Source organism: Oreochromis niloticus, linkage group LG3 (genome assembly GCF_001858045.2).
Source record: "Oreochromis niloticus isolate F11D_XX linkage group LG3, O_niloticus_UMD_NMBU, whole genome shotgun sequence".
In the NCBI taxonomy this organism is placed as follows: Eukaryota; Metazoa; Chordata; class Actinopteri; order Cichliformes; family Cichlidae; genus Oreochromis; species Oreochromis niloticus.
The window spans coordinates 25,282,063-25,304,420 of record NC_031967.2 but is presented as its reverse complement, the minus strand read 5'-3'; the positions used below and the strand labels follow the sequence as shown (position 1 = coordinate 25,304,420).

At 39.5% G+C, this 22,358-nt stretch overlaps 3 protein-coding genes and 1 long non-coding RNA gene across 4 annotated transcripts in view; all 4 read right to left on the bottom strand.

Moving 5' to 3' along the window:
• The window catches only part of LOC102081169 (uncharacterized), a 151,558-nt gene extending 148,607 nt beyond the window's left edge, over window positions 1-2,951 (bottom strand). Inside the window, exons 1-2 of the mRNA XM_025905694.1 lie at window positions 2,936-2,951; window positions 1,589-1,651 (exon numbers count right to left, since the gene is read on the bottom strand). Of these exons, the coding sequence (XP_025761479.1) occupies window positions 1,589-1,651; window positions 2,936-2,948 (76 nt within the window). The 5' untranslated portion in view covers window positions 2,949-2,951. The remainder of the gene's footprint in view (window positions 1-1,588; window positions 1,652-2,935) is intronic.
• The window catches only part of LOC109194483 (titin), a 722,900-nt gene that overhangs the window by 622,357 nt on the left and 78,185 nt on the right, over window positions 1-22,358 (bottom strand). The gene's annotated exons all lie outside the window — the stretch shown is intronic.
• LOC109204472 (uncharacterized) lies at window positions 3,015-3,892 on the bottom strand. The gene is made up of 3 exons (XR_002063952.2): window positions 3,866-3,892; window positions 3,433-3,693; window positions 3,015-3,184 (listed from the first exon to the last, which is right to left on the bottom strand). It is a non-coding gene; the product is annotated as an uncharacterized LOC109204472 (long non-coding RNA).
• LOC109204462 (high affinity immunoglobulin gamma Fc receptor I) lies at window positions 4,082-10,313 on the bottom strand. Its single transcript, XM_019365466.2, has 4 exons — window positions 9,980-10,313; window positions 5,521-5,787; window positions 4,759-5,037; window positions 4,082-4,649 (listed from the first exon to the last, which is right to left on the bottom strand). The coding sequence occupies exons 1-4, from the start codon at window positions 10,053-10,055 to the stop codon at window positions 4,360-4,362; spliced, it is 912 nt and encodes a 303-aa protein (XP_019221011.1). The 5' UTR covers window positions 10,056-10,313; the 3' UTR covers window positions 4,082-4,359.

Sequence of the window (22,358 nt, the reverse complement as noted above, 5' to 3'; positions counted from 1 at the left end):
CGCTATCTGAATTAAGTTTTGCACCATGAAAAAAACTGTTGACTTCTTTATTTCATGTTAAACACCATGGAACAAGTACAGGTAAATGACACACCATCAGTTTTAATGTTATTTATTCATTTAGTTCATTTGGCAGGGACATACTTCTAACTATAAATGCAGGAAATAGATAAAAAATGTTTAAAATAAAACAAAACAAAGAAGAAAACAAGAAATACATTCATTACATTCAAATCCATACAGTACTGATCAGATGATTTTTTATATAATGTAGATCTTTAAACAAATACAGTGAAAGTATGTGTTGGTGCTCATACCAGTACTTCCTAATGTAACACTGCTGACTTTAAGTCGAGCTATCAGCTACTAAAGATCACATATTTCACACTTTGTTCTCACTGATGTTGAAACAGGAAACATTTAAAGTTTTATATAAAAAAAAAACTTTAAGAATGAATATAAAAGTAGCTGACTATATAGAGCATGAATTTCACATAGAAATATGCTTTATGCTATAAGAGAGTACTAACTCTATATGACATTATGATTTAATATTGTAACTGTACATAAAGCTGAGCATGTCTGATATTTGGGGAGCAGAGGAGCAAGAGTGGCTTCATAAAAAGCTTCATCTTGGCTTTGCTGCTACAGCTCTCCTCACTGACCTGTAAGACGAGCACAAAAAGACAAAGTGATTTCCAACATGTAAAGATATTATGAGCTGAAGACATTTAATAATGTGAAGAATAAATCAGCCTGCATGGCAGCAGAATTACTGAGAGAGCTTCCTGATGTGACTTCAGAATAAACTGCTGCATCAGCTGCAGGACTTGATTTTCCTGTGAATGAAGAGAAGATCATTGAAAACAATAATATCATTAACCAGGAGGAAACTGGATGTCTCCACTAATGCAAAGAGTAAGAGAGGTTTTATTATCCAAGTAATGAATACTCGTGAAGACCTAAATATAAACAGATTTACATTTTAAGAGCAGATAAACATGTTGAACAATATTCAGTGGAGATGATGGCAGACTTTGCTCACCTTTGTTTTTCTTGGCTTTTTCTTTTTTGGGCTGTTTGACCTCAGCATACATCAGACTGTCCTCTAAAAGAGACGTCAGAGCTCAGGACACATTTGTTCAGCACAGATATGATACAAACATGTTGGATACATATGAAATTTAAACTTTTTACAACTACAGTGAAAGAGTAAAAATCATTTGTTGTCTGTGACACTTCAGCTTTGCATGTGTGTGTTTTGTGATTGAGGTCTGGGTCAGAATCTGTGGATGCTGTGATTCAGTAAAGCTGAAACACTGATTACTAAGTGAATAACTAAACTCCATGTTGACCTATAATTACCTGCAATATAATGATGTGATGACACATTCAAGTACAAACACTGAATGAGGCTGTTGTGACTGTACCTGCAGCTCCCGTCTTCACATTAGTGTAAACAGCACTCTGCTCTGGTTTATGATGCTTCCCTGTTAAGATGATCGAATCCACAAAAGAAAAATAATTAACACATTTTTAAACATTTCAAAAACTTTTCTTCTACATTGTATATGTTTTGTGTACTCACGCTTATTAACAAAGTTTTCCAGTTCAATATTAGAGTAAATGACATCTGGGGGTTTATCTGCACCTGAAATGTTCATATTTTAGTTACACAATTGTAAACCAATGACATGGTGCCAGTTTCCTTAAATTCAAAGATGGTTTCATCTCTAGCTGCTCTGTGCTTTTCACATGATATACTGCACCAGTGTTTCAGTGGCTCATATATGAAAACCAACATGACAGATTTTTCAAAGATAAGTGCAAAAACAGAAAAAAAACCCCTTCTTTAGTTGTGTTTAAATCAACACCAGGACTATCAGATATTTTCAGACCATGAACCCATCATGGTGTTACTGTTTGTGTTGTTCTGATATGAAACAATAACATTTGTGGATTCTTTCAGTCGAGTTAAAGATACAAGTATCAGTATCGTCGGGCTATATGATGGCCCGACGGGCAGGGCTGAGATAGATTTTGGTCGCCCGACCGGAGATATCGCTAGCTCCGGGACATCGGGCTAGCGATTTTGCGAGCCCTGAACACCGTGGTCCCCGTCTGATGAAAATTCACAGACTGAACAGCAGGTATATCATCGCCTCAACGTCCACCTTTGTTGTAGCGTGTGTGACGCATATTAATTACGTCATAGGATGCTCAGCCACGTTGCTATGAGGACGACCACGCACATTAGTTGGTACTTGATTGTAATAGAAAACCAGTCAATCCGATTTGAATAGTTGTGAGTTGATCCAAGTAGGTACTAATGGAAAAGGGGCATTAGTTATCACCGTGTTCCCACCTGTTTCCCATCATCTCATTATCCTGTGTTTCATAGACTGCCTCAATCTTCCTTTACTGTCACATCCTTCATCATAGTTTGTTTTCCTAAGATTTGTAGAAATTTGGTTTCCTAGTTTTTGTTTTTGTTTTATTTGGATTACTTTGTAAATTCTGTGATAAAGTTGTGTTTTAGTTTACTAACCGTGACAGATATTCAATGAAATGTCAATATTAATACTACGACTACTGCTACTAATAATAATAATAAAAATAATTATAATAATAAAAACAGAAAAGAGGCTCTTACACTTGGACTGTCTGCAGCGATACAACAAGAGCAGGAGAATAATAATGAGAGAGACTCCACAAACCAGTCCAACAATCAACCACACAGGAGATGAAGAGCTGTCAGCTCCTGACACAGTTGCGTAACAAAAAACAGAAATTAATTATTAATAAATTATAATTTTATAAATACATACATTTATAAAATAGAGCCAAGTGACTTTCAGATTTAAATCAGACAATCTAATGTTCCTTCTCAGTCATTGGTTTAGAAAAATCCATTAAATGTTTTGATCCTGCTCACCTTTAACTGACATCCAGCTCTGTGCTGACTCTCTTCCTGAGTACTGACACTTGTAGAAACCTTCATCAGACTTTGACACTGCAGAGATCTTCAGCTCCCCTCGGGTATCATTTTGAATAAGTTTGTCATTGTGATAGAAAAACACATTGGAAAGTATTTTTTGTGTTCTCAAACTGCAGCTCAGACTAACAGAAGCTCCCTCAGTCACAGGATGAACAGGACTCACCAGGATAGGACCATTACCATCATCTGTGAAACAATCACACACAATTGTTTCAGTCACATCAGCTGGTGCACACTTTTAGAAAAAGCTGATAAACAATAATAAGAACAGATTTTACAAATGTTTTCGTCATGAAGATCTGATCTTGTGTATTTAAAAACTGTGTGCTTTATTTTTCCCACATGAAATTACTTCACATACAGCAAAGCTGGGACAAATGTTCTTGTGACGTCTAAATCATTCAAATCCAAGAAGTAAATGTATAATAACATACTCTGTACAGTGATGTTGACTGCACTGCTGAACTCTCCTGATCCAGACTCACACCAGTACACTGCAGTATCTGACTTTGATGTGTTGATGTTACATGTGGATCCAGTCATTCTCCTACAGTCAGAGTACAGTCGGCCGTCCTCAGAGAACTTCCTCACTCTCCACTCAGTGAAGTTTCCCTCACAGGTCAGTGAGACAGAGTCAGAGGTGAAGTGTTGCACTCTGTCAGGACTCACTGTGAGAGACGCTGCTGAATGAACATCTGGAAACAACATGCAGTGAAGAGACAAAGCTCACAGATGTTAGGATTCAAAATATCACAGTGGAAATATACGTTTGACTTTTGTGTGGTTCACAGGAGTCCTGCTAGTTATGCAGCCAGATTTACAGACTTTCAAATCATCAACATGAAGATTAAAATTCCTCAAACTGACCTGCAGACCAGACAAACTTTGGTTGACTGTGATCAGTGTGATACTCTGGGTCTCCTCTTCCAGCTCTGCACACATATCCTGCTGTGTGTGTCTGTCCATGAATGATGTAGGAGTCCTGTGCAGTCCCACTGCCATCAGGTAGCAGCTCATAACTGGAGGATTTCTCTGATAGATCAGGAACAGCTTTATACCAGTAGAAGCTCCATCCTGCAGACGGATGTTCAACCTCACAGTTCAGAGTTACTGAGGCTCCAGGACTCAGCCATGATGGAGACACAGTGAGGACAGGACGGGGTTTATCTGTTCAACAAAGATTTTCTCTCAATGTTTCGTCTCTTAACTCTGAATTCAATGTCACTAAAATGTTGACTCACAAATATTTATGATGAACTTTAAGAGTGAGACTATCTAAACATGTCAAATATCTCAACATGTACTAATAAAAACACATTTTTACAAACTGTTTCTATTTCCAGGTTAAATGAACTATGACTCTACTTACTGTCAGAAACTGTCAGTGTGACTGAATCACTCCACTCTGTTGTTTTATGCTGTGAACTTTTCATTCTGCCCTTACAGCGATAGTTTCCACTGTTGGATGATGAAGCAGATCTAATCCTGTATTCATTTTGATTTGGAGCTTTTATCCTGCTGTTTGTTTCCCACTCATAATCCCACTCAGTGTCTCCTCCATGGATCTCACATCTGACAGTGATCGTCTCTCCTCTGTATATCTCAGACCAGTTTGGATACAGAGTCACAACAGGCCTGTTTGAGGCTGTTACTGTTCAAGAAAGTACAATAAAAACACATGAATGTCAAAAATGTTAATGCCTTTTGTTCTTCATCTTCCTCCTTAATCAGGAATTTATCTGACTTCATGTTAAACTCACCAGTTTTCCCAATCCTGACTGACTGGCTGTCCTCTGTGTAGTAAACTGGGTTTCCTCTTCCTCCTCTGCACCTATAGAGTCCTTCCTGTGAGACACTGATTTGTCCATTTGAGTGGAAAACTGCATCTTGTGTGGTCAGGGCTTCAGAGGATTTCTCATCTCTGTACCAGTAGTATTTCCATCCGGATGATGATGATGGGTTCACAGAGCAGGTCAGGGTCACACTGCCCCCTACTGGAACAGCTGTGTTATCAGCTCTCAGTTTGGCCTTTGGTTTATCTGCAGTTCAGTTTAGAAAAAGAACAAAAGTCAATGACTGAATCAAACCAGTTGAAATAACTTGGTGGAAATATGGAAATAATAAATATCACATAACTTTAATGGTGAAGCTACAACAAACTGTACAACTATCACACAAATACAACACTAATCTTTCATATTTAATTTGCTGCATTTCTAAGTTAAAAACACACATGAGGAACAATCAGTGGATTTAATGTTTCTTAGTGGATGTGGTGGAGCAGCTGAGACAGATTCAGCATTTGTTCTGCATTTCATCTTTCATGTATTAGAGCTGCACAGCAGAGAAGTTACTCTCATATGTTTTGTTCTCTTCACTGTGAATAAAAAGCTGCTGTTCAGGTTTTTGTTGTTGGAATAAAAACTAAACATTTTACTGACCAACATGAAAGACAGTTATAAAGCTGTAAGAAAGAAGAAGTGCTTTTTCCTTATTTAGATACTCTGGATGAAAGATCTTACATGACACAGTCAGTGTGATGATATCACTCCACTCTGAGAAGAAATAGTCCCTTCTGCCCCGGCAGCTGTATCCTCCACTGTCAGACTCAGTAGCTCTGATGATTCTGTGGTCATTGGATGTTGGAGGTGTGTTTAACTTGGCTGCTCTCCATTCATACGTCCACTGAGCTCCTTCACCTCCCTGAATCTCACATCTGACAGTGACTGTCTCACCGCTGTATATCTGAGTCCAGGATGGCTGCAGGGTCACAGTGGGCTTACTGGGAACTGTTCACAGAAAATATCCAGTTACAGACAAATAGAAACATGAAGTCATTTTGAAGCCTGATTTTCTTTTTGCTGTTGTTCAGAGGAGAAAGATTTACTGCATCCTGGTGACATTTTGACTGTAAATGAAGCTGGGTTTAAAAATCAGTGTTTACATTTATTTAATGTGTGGTACACGTGTGTGGTGGCCCACCGGTGTATCTGACTCACACAGCCTGTTCTCCACACACTCCACATTTATAAAGTGCTCTACAAATCCTAACATTACAGCTAACAGCTGCATTTTCCCTTTGAAGAACCACTTACTGCTACAGAGACAGGGAGTGAAGGTGGACAGTATATCCTTGTTTTTATGGCAACACATTTACCTTGAAAGTGGTACAACTGTGTATAATATGATTCACAAGCATAAAGTAAGATTTACAAATGTGTGCAGTGATTTGTGTGCAACGTTTCAGGTCTCCAGTTCACACAAACTATTTTACAAATGTGTCGACACAAACCTGAGTAACTGCTGATCATTGAGGCACAAATTTTAAGGTCCGGATTGTTTTTTCAGGTTTCTTTCTTTAAAATTCATCGTCCATAATTCAGAGATGATAATAAATATACTTAATACAATACAAGATGTAGAAGAAGAGGTTTTTTACCTTTTAAGAACTTTTTAACAAAAACATTAAAGAGGAGAAAAACAGCACAGGCCTGTGCAGGCCTACTTTAAATAAAGCATCATTTTGCAGGTCTGTTTGAGTTCACAATAAGTAAATCAAATGTAGCTGTGGTCCAATAATTGTAAAATAAGAAGAATAATCATGAAAACTATTTGTATGTAATTATGTCTTCAGTCCATTTCAATGAGCGATCATCTTCTGTTTTTTCATGCAGCCACGGGCAGCCCTGAGTATAAAATACATCAGCTCAGGGTCGAAAATATAAAGATATTTATTGCACAATAACAACATATCTGGTGATAATATAAAGGTCACAAAACCTTAAATACGTGTGGACGAATCACCTGAACCGCACAGATCACGTCTCGTGCCCACGTGGGGTTTTGAGTCTAATTTAACTGCCAGCTTCACACAGATCCACAAATGTGAGCTGCTTTCAAGTCACAAATCATTGCTTGTTGATCATATCGTGCACATTTGTAACACTTTCAAAACAAATTTGTCTCTTTATGAAAGCAGACTTTGTCATGTTGACATGAGTGTCAGAATGGCAGGTTTATCTCCAGATCCACAGCTCTGACCCACGGAGACCTCTGGCTGATGCTCAGTGTTCTGAGTTTGGCTCGTAGCTGCTAACTAGCTTTCTGCTCTGGGTCAACTTATGGCAAAGTGCAGAGATGGAGAGAGGCGTGGGAAGGTTACAGCAGCACACTTTCTTCCTCTGGAGGCGTGAACACAGTGAACAGCTGGATACTAACATCTGGCTCACAGCTGGGCCTGTCAGACTCTCTCTGGCTGCAGTAGCTGCTGCTATAAACACACTTTGCTTTTTGTCACTCTGTAAACTTCCTCCTGCAGATGTTACTCTCACTCGCTGCTTCGCACACACCGCAGAGAGAGGCGCTCCCTGTCTTCACCACAACATTCAACCTGTGGCACGGAATACATTACCCATCAGGCCACCTTCTTAAAGCAAGGTTGGACTTTTATTTTTTATTTTTTCACCCAAAGTTTGCGGGAGCCACAGCTGAGGGGCGGAAGAGCCGCGGGTTACCGACCCTGATCTGACCTGATGTTAGCTGAGCTGTTAGCTTGGTGATGACCTCGGATGGCAACATGTTCAGGATTAACCTTTATTTTTGTTTGTTTGTTTTTAGGGCTCTATGGCTTCATACATGTAGTCTTTCATGTCCACTTAAAGTCAGTTTAATGTGAAGAAGCATTTAGAAAGAGAGAGGGCCAAAAATATTTAACAAAACACAATTTAAAGACTAACAGCAGCTAATGAGCTATAAATATGCAGTTTGTCTAGTCTTTTCTGGAGTTGATGCCACAATGTTTATTTTTACATTTGTATGAAACACATGAGAAACTTAGGCTACGTCCACACGTACACGGGTATTTTTGAAAACGGAGATTTTCCGTTTTCGTTTTAAAAAATAATCCCGTCCACACGTAAACGCAGAAATGAAGGAAAACGCTGCTAGGAACATGCCAAAGCAACAGGTGGCGATATAGTACTAACCGTGTAGAAATGTTGGCCAATCAGAAGTCTAGAAGCCTCGGTAGGAAATAGTAAACAAAGATGGGGCATAGAAGCAGAAGCGAGTCGTATGTGTGGAGGGACAGTAACTGTGTGTGTATATGTAAGCATTTAAACACTGCGGAGAGTACAATTAACAGTAACAGTATTGTAGAAATTCATTTCACCGAAACAAAACGTGGCGCACAGTGTGACGTCAAAAGAGGCGCACACCTTTGACGCTGCGTTTTCTCCGTTTTTCTTGTCCACACGTAAATGCAAAAACGGAGTTTTCGAAAATATCCACCCTGGCAGGCGTTATTAAAAATCTCCGTTTTCAGTGACCGAAAACGCCGTTTACGTGTGGACGAAAGACCCAAACGCATAGAAACAGCTGCGTTTTCAAAAATACCCGTGTAGGTGTGGACGCAGCCTTAAATAACAGAAAGTTTAAAACTCACAAGTCTCCACAACTGTGACGTCACTGCTGTCCTCTGTGTAGTAAACTGGATCTCCTCTCCCTCCTCTGCAGTGGTACAGACCTCCTTGTGAGACACTAATAACTCTGTTTGCTTCATTTCCTCTCATGAGCTGAGCTTTAGAAGAGACTGAATCACGTCTGAACCAGTCAAACTTCCAGCCAGCAGAGCCCTCCACAGAGCAGCTCAGTGTCACACTGCCCCCTGCTGGTAGGACTGAACTTTGTGCTGTCAGTGTGGCTCTGGGTTTACTTGCTGTTGTAGTTACAGGAAAAACAAACATCAGCTTCGGAAACAAACTTTGTTATATAACAATTATATCAATTTGTATTTTTTTTTTAAATCCAGTACATGCTTAATAGGTCACAACCCTGGATGATGGGTTATGAAGATGGATGGAGTTCAATAATAGATCTCAGGTTTCTCAGGTAGGTCGGTCCCTGATCTGAGTGTGATCATCACACTTGTTGCAAACAGGCATCAACAGCACAAGAAAAAAAAGTGACTTCAAAGCAAATTAGATGAGAATCAACAACTGGCAGCAGCACATGAGGACAGCACAGGTATCTCAGCTAACTGTTAGCCAGCTAGAGAGCCAGGAGCTAACACTGGATGTATATAACATGATGAAAACTTTATCAGAGTGAATCAAGAATAAGGTGAGACTGCTTTTATGCTCTGCCAACAAACTGTACTCCTAAATGCAGAGACAGGTGAACTATACACTGTTAGCTGATCTGAGACCAGCTGTAAAACTGGGACATCTGCACTTCCACTGTTTACCTGTGTTTGTTTGTTTGTTATTGTTTTTAAATAAAGTGAGTGAAAAACAGCTGATTCAAAGACAGAAACTGTTAAGAAGAATGAATGTCAACACATATTTACCCTCAAAGTCATAATACAATATAAAGAACTTAAAATGACAGCTTTCACTAAAATCTTCTAGCATTTATGTTGTTTCATTAATTTTAGACTTTTATTTCCTACAAACGAGACATTTTCAGAAATAAGTCTGAATGAGTCTGATTTTCTTTTGTAAACTGACTTTGTGGCAAACAAGCAAATCAATTCATATTAGGAATATATTCAAAAACTAGAGTGTAAAAGCCATTTTTTTTCCTTTCTTGTATTAAACCCAGTCATGTCTGTGTTTATATTAATTGTAACAAACAGCAGTATTTGATGAGATCATAAGAATGATTTTTATTCATTTTTTTAATAAAAACTGTAGATTTGTTGTTTGTTGTTGAGGGAGTTTGAAGAATACTATATCTTTTCATCCTGTATCTTTATATCATTATTGTCCTCAGGTGATGGAGCAGCAGGTCAGCATTGGCGTCTCTATACCAGCTGAAAGTTGATGACACAAAGTGGTGACAAACTGTCTACAATGAGGCTACTATCAGCTGCAGCTCTTTGTCTGACTAACAATGGAACATGCTTTGTAGACCATTGAATTCATCCTGTGCTGACCATTATGACATTTGTCAAATGGAGATCACACAACAAACATGACTTACTTGATACTGACAATGTGAAGGCTTCACTCCACTCTGTTGAAGAATATGAGTCATCTCTGCGTCGACTCTTACACATGTAGTCTCCACTGCTGGACTCAGAAACTCTGAATGTCACATCATTATTGTGTCTCCACTGTGTGGGTGTCCTGGGTCCTCTCCATTCATACTCCCACTCAGTGGTTTCACCTCCTTCCTGCACCTCACATGTCAGAGTGATCGTCTCACCTCTGAATATCTGAGGCCAGTTGGGTTGTTGTTTTACAACAACTTTATTGGAAACTGTTTACACATATTAACAGTTGAGATACAAATAGAAACATGAAATCAACACAGAAAACTTTACATTGTATGTTTGATAATCATGACTGAATGTATATTTCAAACTAAATTACTGAACTCTCAATGGTGACATCATCACTTATATCAGTGTAGTAAACTGGGTTTCCTCTTGTTCCTCTGCAGAAGTAGATTCCTCCTTGAGATACTCTGATATCTCTGTTTTGTTGATCTCTGATTGGAACTTCAGAGGTTGTTTGGGTTCGTCTGAACCACTCATATTTCCATCCATCAGAGCTCTGCACAGAGCAGCTCAGTGTCACACTGCCCCCTACTGGTATGATTGTTCTTCCTGCTGTCAGTGTGGCTCTGGGATAATATGCTGTTATGAAAAACAAGGAAACAAAATGTACACCTGATCCATTACAAAGATATAAACAGGTTTTAACTTCATTCAAATTCCAACAAATTAAAATCTACAAATTTCCTCATTTTAATAATTTTTTTCTCTGTAGTTTAAAATGCTTCACATTTTTTGCTGATTTCTGTCTCAACATGGTGACAGAGCTGCAGTAATTCAGGTTGTAGATCTGTAAATAAACACAGTGTAAATGTTTGTCTAATCTCTTCTGCTTGTTGCTTTTCCTCAGTCGTGGTTTTTTGCAGCTGTTTGACCATAAAGGCCTGATTCACACAGTCTCCTCATAACAGTTGATGTAGAGACGTGTCTGCTACTGGAACTCTGTGTGACATTTATCTGGGCTCTAATCTGAGGTGCTGTTAACTTGTGATTTCTGAGGCTGGTGACTGGGATGAATTTATCCTCAGCAGCAGAGGTGACTCTTGGTCTTCCTTTCCTGGGGTGGTCCTCATGTGAGCCAGTTTCATTGTAGCGTTTGATGGGTTTGCGACTGCACTTGTGACACATTCAAAGTTTTAGCAGTTTGCTGGACTGACTGACCTTCAGCTCTTAAAGTAATGTTGGACTGTTGTTTCTCTTTACTTAACTGATTGGTTCTTGTCATTAAATGAATTCTAGCAGTTGTCAAATAGATCTGTCAGCTGTGTACCAACCTGACGTCTGCACAGCTGATGGTCCCAATTCCACAAATGAACCCTGACAAGGCACAGCTGTGAAGTGAAAACCATTTCAGGTAGTGATGGTGTGATGAAGCCCGGTGAATGTGTCGAATCTTTCTGGCCAATTGCTTCATTAAACGGCAGATCACATGAAGCCCCGTTTAACAGCTCATTTGGAAGTACTGACATCTGCTGGTCATTTAATGTACAGCAGCCCTGCTGTGACAATACGCACGGGCTACATACCAGTGGATATATAGACGTAATGATGTGTCACTTGTAGAATACCTGCATGAGGCCCTAGATAATATAAATATAGACACACACACACCTAACTAACCATTCTCTCTGAGATTGATTTAAGACTCATGTTATTATTGGGCAATAGCATGTCACAATGCTCCCTAACTGCTAATATTTTTTTCTTTTTTGGTGGCTTCTTAATGTGCTCATAATCTCCTTGCAAGCTGTGATCATCCTCAGAATCAGCTCAGATCCAGTTCATGTAAAAAACATCATGTCTGTGACTTTTCAACTGCTCAAATCGCATAACAAGGCAGTGACATCATATCAGAGAAATGAGGCCTCGTTCACGTGATATTCTGAAAAACTGATACAGGCCTCCACACAGGCTTCGTTTGGACACGCCCGCTTTACTCGACACAGACCTCAGTGCTTCAGTGTCAGACGTAACATCACTAATTTCAGGTGATACATCATGAAGCTCACTGAGAGAAGGCCAAGGGTTTGCAGCACTGTCAATAAGCAAAGGCTTCCTTCAGTAATCTAAAAGCCCCAGGTACACCACCAACCTGTTCATGTGTCTAACCGTTTTTCCCCACTCGGCGACACACCCGCCGGGGGTCAGACTCTGGTAATTGGTGATTCTGTTCTCAGACATGTGAAGCTAGAGACACCGGCAACCATAGTCAATTGTCTTCCAGGGGCCAGAGCAGGCGACATTGAAGGAAATTTAAAACTGCTGGCTAAGGGTAAACGTAAATACAGTAAGATCATAATTCACGTCGGCAGTAATGACACCCGGTTACGCCAATCGGAGGTCACTAAAATCAATATTGAATCGGTGTGTAACTTTGCAAAAACAATGTCGGACTCTGTAGTTTTCTCTGGTCCCCTCCCCAATCAGACCAGGAGTGACATGTTTAGCCGCATGTTCTCCTTAAATTGCTGGCTGTCTGAGTGGTGTCCCAGAAACGATGTGGGCTTCATAGATAATTGGCAAACCTTCTGGAGGAAACCTGGTCTTGTTAGGAGAGACGGCATCCATCCCACTTTGGATGGAGCAGCTCTCATTTCTAGAAATATGGACAAATTCATTAAACCCCCCAAAATATGACTATCCAGAGTTGGGACCAGGAAGCAGAGTTGCAGTCTTACACGCCTCTCTGCAGCTTCTCTCCTCCTGCTACCCCCCCAAAAACCCATCTCCATTGAGACTGTGTCAGCTCCCAAAAAGACAAAAAACAAACTAAAAACCAGCAATAAACAACTTAAACATAAAAAATCACAAAGAAAGAACAATACAGTATCCACATCTGAACCAAAGAGTAAAACAGTGAAATGTGGATTATTAAATATTAGGTCTCTCTCCTCCAAGTCTCTGTTAGTACATGACTTAATAATTGATCAACAAATCGATTTACTCTGCCTTACAGAAACCTGGTTGCAGCAGGATGAGTATGTTAGTTTAAATGAATCAACACCCCCGAGTCATTCTAACTACCAGAAATCCCGAAGCACAGGCCGAGGGGGCGGTGTGGCAGCAATTTTTCACACCAGTCTATTAATTAACGAAAGACCAAGACAGACTTTTAATTCATTTGAAAGCCTGATGCTTAGCCTTGTCCACCCCAGCTGTAAAACTCAGAAACCAGTCTTACTTGTTATTATCTATCGTCCACCTGGGCCTTACACAGAGTTTCTCTCTGATTTCTCAGACTTTTTATCTGATTTAGTGCTCAGCTCAGATAAAATAATTATTGTGGGTGATTTTAACATCCATGTAGTTGCTAAAAATGACAGCCTCAACATCGCATTTAATCTGTTATTAGACTCAATTGGCTTCTCTCAAAATGTAAAAGAACCCACCCACCACTTTAATCACACTCTAGATCTTGTTTTAACATATGGCATAGAAACTGAACATTTAACAGTGTTTCCTGAAAACCCTCTGCTGTCTGATCATTTCCTGATAACATTTACATTTACAATAATTGATTACACAGCAGCGGGGAGTAGACTTTATCAAAGTAGATGTCTTTCTGAAAGTGCTGTAACTAAGTTTAAGAATATAATCCACCCACTGTTATCATCTTCAATGCCCTGTACCAACACAGAGCAGAGCAGCTACCTGAACGCTACTCCAACAGAGGTCGATCATCTTGTTAATAATTTTACCTCCTCACTACGTACGACTCTGGATACTGTAGCTCCTGTGAAAACTAAGGCCTCAAATCCGAAGTTCCTGACTCCGTGGTATAATTCTCAAACACGTAGCCTAAAGCAGATAACTCGTAAGCTGGAGAGGAAATGGCGTGTCACAAATTTAGAGGATCATCATTTAGCTTGGAGAAATAGTTTGCTACTTTATAAGAAAGCCCTCTGCAAAGCCAGAACATCTTACTATTCGTCACTGATTGAAGAAAATAAGAACAACCCCAGGTTTCTCTTCAGCACTGTAGCCAGGCTGACAAAAAGTCAGAGCTCTACTGAGCCAACAATCCCTTTAACGTTAACTAGTAATGACTTCATGAACTTCTTCACAAATAAAATTTTTATCATTAGAGAAAAAATTACCAATAATCATCCCACAGATGTAATATTATCTACAGCTACTTTTAGTACCATCGATGTTAAGTTAAACTCTTTTTCTCCAATTGATCTTTCTGAGTTAACTTCAATAATTAATTCCTCCAAACCATCAACGTGTCTTTTAGACCCCATTCCTACAAAACTGCTCAAAGAAGTCCTGCCATTAATTAATTCTTCGATCTTAAATATGATCAACCTATCTCTAATAATCGGCTATGTACCACAGGCCTTCAAGGTGGCTGTAGTTAAACCTTTACTTAAAAAGCCATCTCTAGACCCAGCTGTCTTAGCTAATTATAGGCCAATTTCCAACCTTCCTTTCATATCCAAAATCCTTGAAAGAGTAGTTGTCAAACAGCTAACAGATCATCTGCAGAGGAATGGCTTATTTGAAGAGTTTCAGTCAGGTTTCAGAGCTCATCACAGCACAGAAACAGCTTTAGTGAAGGTTACAAATGATCTTCTTATGGCCTCTGACAGTGGACTCATCTCTGTGCTTGTCCTGCTAGACCTTAGTGCAGCGTTCGATACTGTTGACCATAATATCCTATTAGAGCGATTAGAACATGCTGTAGGTATTACAGGTACTGCACTGCAGTGGTTTGTATCATATCTATCTAATAGACTCCAATTTGTACATGTAAATGGAGAGTCCTCTTCACCCACTAAGGTCAATTATGGTGTTCCACAGGGTTCAGTGCTAGGACCAATTCTATTTACATTGTACATGCTTCCATTAGGCAGCATCATTAGAAGACATAGCATAAATTTTCACTGCTATGCAGATGACACGCAGCTCTATCTATCCATGAAGCCAGGTAACACACACCAATTAGTTAAACTGCAGGAATGTCTTAAAGACATAAAGACCTGGATGGCCGCTAACTTTCTGCTTCTTAATTCAGATAAAACTGAGGTTATTGTACTCGGCCCTGAAAATCTTAGAAATATGGTATCTAAGCAGATTCTTACTCTGGATGGCATTACCTTGGCCTCCAGTAATGCTGTGAGGAACCTTGGAGTCATTTTTGACCAGGACATGTCCTTCAACGCACATATTAAACAAATATGTAAGACTGCTTTCTTCCATTTGCGCAACATCTCTAAAATTAGAAATATCCTGTCTCAGAGTGATGCTGAAAAACTAGTTCATGCATTTATTACTTCCAGGCTGGACTACTGTAATTCTTTATTATCAGGATGTCCTAAAAACTCCCTGAAAAGTCTTCAGCTAATCCAAAATGCTGCAGCAAGAGTACTGACAGGGACTAGAAAGAGAGAGCATATTTCTCCTGTTTTGGCTTCCCTTCATTGGCTTCCTGTTAAATCCAGAATTGAATTCAAAATCCTGCTCCTCACATACAAGGTCTTAAATAATCAGGCCCCATCTTATCTTAATGACCTTGTAGTACCATATCACCCCATTAGAGTACTTCGCTCTCACACTGCAGGCCTACTTGTTGTTCCTAGAGTATTTAAAAGTAGAATGGGAGGCAGAGCCTTCAGTTTTCAGGCCCCTCTTCTGTGGAACCAGCTTCCAGTTTGGATTCGGGAGACAGACACTATCTCTACTTTTAAGATTAGGCTTAAAACTTTCCTTTTTGCTAAAGCATTTAGTTAGGGCTGGACCAGGTGACCCTGAATCCTCCCTTAGTTATGCTGCAATAGACGTAGGCTGCCGGGGATTCCCATGATGCATTGAGTTTTTCCCTTCCAGTCACCTTTCTCACTCACTATGTGTTAATAGACCTCTCTGCATCGAATCATATCTGTTATTAATCTCTGTCTCTCTTCCACAGCATGTCTTTATCCTGTTTTTCTTCTTTCACCCCAACCGGTCGCAGCAGATGGCCGCCCCTCCCTGAGCCTGGTTCTGCCGGAGGTTCCTTCCTGTTAAAAGGGAGTTTTTCCTTCCCACTGTCGCCAAAGTGCTTGCTCATAGGGGGTCATATGATTGTTGGGTTTTTCTCTGTATTTATTATTGTGCTATCTACTGTACAATATAAAGCGCCTTGAGGCGACTTTTGTTGTGATTTGGCGCTATATAAATAAAATTGAATTGAATTGAATTGAATTAAAATATAAAACTTAGACTTATTTTCCCTTTGCTACATAATTGCATATATCTGGCTTCATATATTTGATGTCTTCAGTTTCAATCTACGATGTAAAAAGTAGTAAAAATAAAGAAAAAACATTAAATAAGAAGGTGTGTCCAAACTTTTGACTTGTAGTTTATGTTATAAAGTTGTTTTGTTTTTGTTTTTTTTCATTTTTTTCATTCCAGATGTTTCACTGTTGTGATTAGTGTGTACTTTTATCACCACATTTAAAACGGTTTGTCACTGATTTTGTTACTAAACTAAAGCAATATTACTGAATGAAATGTGTCCAACTTACATGATACAGTCAGTGTGATGATGTCACTGCACACTGAAAGACTCATGGTGCAGCAGTTGTATCCTCCACTGTCAGACTCAGTAGCTCTGCTGATTCTGTATTCAGATGTTGATGGTCTGATTAACTTGTGTTCTCTCCATACAAACAACGACTGACTTCCTTCACATCTGACAGTGACTGTCTCACTGCTGTATATCTGAGTCCAGGATGGTTCGAGGATCACGGTGGGTTTATTGAGGACTGTTCACATAAACACATCAAGTTAGAGATTGATGGAAGCATAAAGTCATTTTGAAGCTGTCCTGATTTTTATTGCTGCTGTTAAGAGTCAAAACATTTACTGCATCCTGGTGACATTTGGACTTGAAAACAATAAGATGTGTTTTCATGAAACAAATTAAAGCAGTTAATTAATATTCTGAGCAAAATCACAGAGTGACTGCACAGAGCTGCAGGATTTAAATGACTCATTGTTTATAAACCAATTTAGTATCTTAAATAAAACGATGCACAAACAGAGAAACAGGATGTGATTTCAAATGGTGCATGAAATATGAAATATCAGAGCCAAATTTCACATATTTTATAAATTTGATAAAAAAGAAAAAGAAACATTTCTCACCTTCAGCATTAATGTAGAAGAGAGTACCGAGCACTAAAGTAAAGATTAAACATCATCAGGATCAAACTGGCAGAAAATCAAACTAATAATGAACTAAATCTAAAAAGTATTTTTTAAAGATTAATTTTTACATGACACAGTTACTGCTCATGAAAATCTTTCTGTGCACATAAACTTTAATTTAGTAACAAGTTTGAAACAAAAATAAACCAGTTTTCAAATTATTAGTCGCATAAAATACTATTAATACATGAACTTGTACACAATGGCACTGAGTCAAGTGCAACAAGCAGCGATGTATCCAACACGATACTCCAGACTAAACTGAACCAAGGAACCAGCCAACATTTGTCTGTAACTATCATAAACATCACAAATATGCTTTGTTCAAACTCTCAGATAAACACTTCAAACCAGTGATACACTCTAATTCTCACACATGAGAAACACTTTCATTAATCAGTGCCATTCAAACAATGTCACAAATGTACTTACACAATAAGCCCGTCATGCAGAGCAAAGAGTGCCCCATCCTCACATCCAGCCCTGCTGCACTCTGATCCTCAGCTGATCTCAAACACTTTGACTTTACATCAATAATAAAAAGAGAAGCTGCATTTAATACAGATAAGACCAGAGTGTTTCTTCTGACTGTGGCCTCTCTGTGCTTCCTTTCCTTTTATAGAAACCTCAAACAGCTCCTGTAGCTTTGACCACAGCAGTTGTGTGACGTGTTCACATTTCCTGTCCACTGCAAACATGCAGGCTTGCTTCTTGTGTTTTCTTCTTACCTTCTGTTGTTTCAGGTCAGGTGACATATTTTACCAGCTCATAATTATGTTTTATTCTCAGAGACTTTTATGTGATTTGTGCAGTGTGCTGTGGATCATCATAATGTTGGAATATTTTATCTTGAGTCATCTTACCAACCAATGTTTCTGAACATCTACAGACATTTATTCTGCCATACATGAATGCTGTCTTCCCAAAATGTCTTGTTCTCAGTTTCAGGCCACCACACTCACTCACTCTCCAGGATTATGCACAGACAATGATCTCAAATTATTTTGGTTTCATCTGTTACCAATATCATGTCAAATATCACTCATTTAAAGGTGCCAGTGTTCACATTTTGAACAGAAAATACTGATGGTTTGAAAGAGGAGTGAAAGAGGCCATCTATGTCCACTGTGAATGACCATCATTGACCAGAGGTGGTGGATTATGGCGCCAGCTATGAGTCACCTACAATGCAGTTTTGAGATCCCTTCCTTGTGCCTCAACCCCTACATGGTACTTTCCTCAGGTGACCTCAGTAGGTTATATGATAGGGTGAGGCAAGGTCTCACCTTTATCTCACCCAAAACCTCCGGTGGTAATCTGTGAATAAGTCAAAAATGTGAAATTCTGAGTTCCCAGATGTCGGATCCTTTTTCATTGAATGCCCCCTCAACTCAGATTTCTCACTCAGAAAGTCTGAGCAGACAAACATACTGTGAGTTAGTGCAAAAACTTTTAGGTCCATAATGACGCACATCTTTTTTCACACCTTGGCTCATGTGATGACACACATGATTAAAAGTGGGTGTATAACCCTCTTAATGGACAATCTCCCACTAAGGTTGATTTTAGAAGTGAAGAAGCCTCTTAGATGAGAGGTGAGACATCTTCAAGGAACTTAAGGAAGTTTAGTGACTTTCTTTCCAAACTCCTTAGACAACCATGACCTGGATGACTGAGAACCTACACAGACAGTAAACAATAAGAAAAATGTACAGAGGTACAGTGGTTCGTACTGTTACCTCACAGGAAGGAGTTTGTGGGTTTGAATCCACCAGCTGGGCTTTTTGTGTGGAGATTGCATGTTCTCCCTCTACCTGTCTGGGTTCTCTCCTGGTACTCTGGCTACTCTGTTAGTCTCCTCTATATGAGCCTACAGCGTACTTCAGTTTTTCACTCGATCAAAACACATGACAATGGCCATTGTCAATATACAGTCTATAGTATCAATCACAGGTAAAGCTCACAAACACAGCCTCCATCCTTCATTCTCAAAAAGTTGATTCTGATCATCTGGATGTAGAGTTTTCAGTGAGAAAAACTTTTCTTCACTCATCCAACTGACTTCTTCAGTCTCAGCTGAATGCAGGTTTCCCCAACATTATAAACAGTGCTGTTTATAAGGCTTCACACAAAAGTACTGACCCTTGTAAGTAGGTGGAATGAAGACACAGTTCCAAGAGCAAACACACTTGGTCGGTGCTGAGAGTGGTCCTGTTGCTGAGGTTGGGGTCATTTTGTAATCTTTTATGAAGTACCTTCACTGCTTCAGTGACTGGAACAAAAGTGAGGAGAGATTTAATATTGTACAAAACAATAGTTTCATCTGCCTCCATAATACCATCTCGTACCCTCTCAACAAAATCCAAGATGTTCTGGATGTGGTGTTTAGACTGACTATCAACGAGTTGAGGATCGAAGCCAGAAACTTTTAGATGTTATAGGTGAACAAGTGGATCATACAGACAATTGGTCTTAAAGGTGCAGCCTTCATTAAACCATACAGGCTTGGTGTAGCTTCCCCTGGGTATAGACTGTGGAATGAGGTCAGGTCAGTAGCATTGTGCTATTCTAACTGCTTCAGACAGTCGATCAGCCTCTTTGCGTAACCACAACTTTGGTCTCGTTTCAGGGCCTCATAAGTATTTTGTCACTGAGTAGAGCCAAACTCCATCCTACATCCTGTCAAACACTTTCTTACAAAGGTTATGATTAAGGTTTGTGGCAGTATCATCTACACACACTCACAAACATGTTGATATCCAAGTGTTTTAGATTGTTTAACAGCAGGTGTGTTTCTCCATCCCTCCACTTTTCTGTGGGAAAGGTAAAATACATTAAGATTTAACTTCCTGTTTTCAGCTCGTTTGCAGCTTATATGTTAAAATAAGTGCAAAGGTTTCAGTACATATCAATATGTCATGAGGTTGTAATGCTTCTAAAAAGGCCTGAAAACTTGTGGACTGTGTGATACTGCAGAGTCCAGCAGACAGTTTGGAGTCAAACACTGACGTCATCATCACAGGTGTAGCAACCATTTCTGTAACACCAGCCAAACAGACACATTAGTATCAGTAGGTATAGATGATTTACTGGCTCCTCTGTTGGTTACAAAGCAGTGATTATACTTTGGAGTTTTGTGTTATACTGTGAGGAACTGGCCTGTTTGGAAGTAGCAGTAAGAAGAAAAACATATCTGTACATGATTTTGTGGACAGAGAGAGTGATGGATGATTTTATTTATTTCAGAGATAAATGAACATTTACAGCACGTCCATGCAGAGACTCTTAAAGACATGAGCGTGAGAAACAAGCTTTTCGCCGTTTCTCTAGATGCCCACATGCTTTATTTATTCTTTAGTCCAGCATGTGTCATCACCACAATAAAGCTACTTTTAACCTGTTTTCACACATTGTCATACCTGCACATTTCCACTGTGCTGTGTTGACTTTAAAGAAGACAAACCACAGGCTTCATTTCCTTTAATAAGGGTGTCTGACTTTCAGCGAATAAAAATAAACCTGTTGGAGAAAAGACTTAACCAACAACAGTCTTTACACACATGTAGACATCACAGTCTGTCCAGAGGAACAAAGATGTTATTCTCTATTGTCTTATTAATGGATTAATCTTGTATTTTTACTGCTCATTGCTTCTTAAATAAAACAGATCACTGTGTATATTTCCAGGTTTGGTAAAAAGTTTTGCATTTATCAAAATACAGGGAGTGCAGAATTATTAGGCAAATGAGTATTTTGTCCACATCATCCTCTTCATGCATGTTGTCTTACTCCAAGCTGTATAGGCTCGAAAGCCTACTACTAATTAAGCATATTAGGTGATGTGCATCTCTGTAATGAGAAGGGGTGTGGTCTAATGACATCAACACCCTATATCAGGTGTGCATAATTATTAGGCAACTTCCTTTCCTTTGGCAAAATGGGTCAAAAGAAGGACTTGACAGGCTCAGAAAAGTCAAAAATAGTGAGATATCTTGCAGAGGGATGCAGCAGTCTTAAAATTGCAAAGCTTCTGAAGCGTGATCATCGAACAATCAAGCGTTTCATTCAAAATAGTCAACAGGGTCGCAAGAAGCGTGTGGAAAAACCAAGGCGCAAAATAACTGCCCATGAACTGAGAAAAGTCAAGCGTGCAGCTGCCAAGATGCCACTTGCCACCAGTTTGGCCATATTTCAGAGCTGCAACATCACTGGAGTGCCCAAAAGCACAAGGTGTGCAATACTCAGAGACATGGCCAAGGTAAGAAAGGCTGAAAGACGACCACCACTGAACAAGACACACAAGCTGAAACGTCAAGACTGGGCCAAGAAATATCTCAAGACTGATTTTTCTAAGGTTTTATGGACTGATGAAATGAGAGTGAGTCTTGATGGGCCAGATGGATGGGCCCGTGGCTGGATTGGTAAAGGGCAGAGAGCTCCAGTCCGACTCAGACGCCAGCAAGGTGGAGGTGGAGTACTGGTTTGGGCTGGTATCATCAAAGATGAGCTTGTGGGGCCTTTTCAGGTTGAGGATGGAGTCAAGCTCAACTCCCAGTCCTACTGCCAGTTTCTGGAAGACACCTTCTTCAAGCAGTGGTACAGGAAGAAGTCTGCATCCTTCAAGAAAAACATGATTTTCATGCAGGACAATGCTCCATCACACCCGTCCAAGTACTCCACAGCGTGGCTGGCAAGAAAGGGTATAGAAGAAGAAAAACTAATGACATGGCCTCCTTGTTCACCTGATCTGAACCCCACTGAGAACCTGTGGTCCATCATCAAATGTGAGATTTACAGGAAGGGAAAACAGTACACCTCTCTGAACAGTGTCTGGGAGGCTGTGGTTGCTGCTGCACGCAATGTTGATGGTGAACAGATCAAAACACTGACAGAATCCATGGATGGCAGGCTTTTGAGTGTCCTTGCAAAGAAAGGTGGCTATATTGGTCGCTGATTTGTTTTTGTTTTGTTTTTGAATGTCAGAAATGTATATTTGTGAATGTGGAGATGTTATATTGGTTTCACTGGTAAAAATAAATAATTGAAATGGGTATATATTTGTTTTTTGTTAAGTTGCCTAATAATTATGCACAGTAATAGTCACCT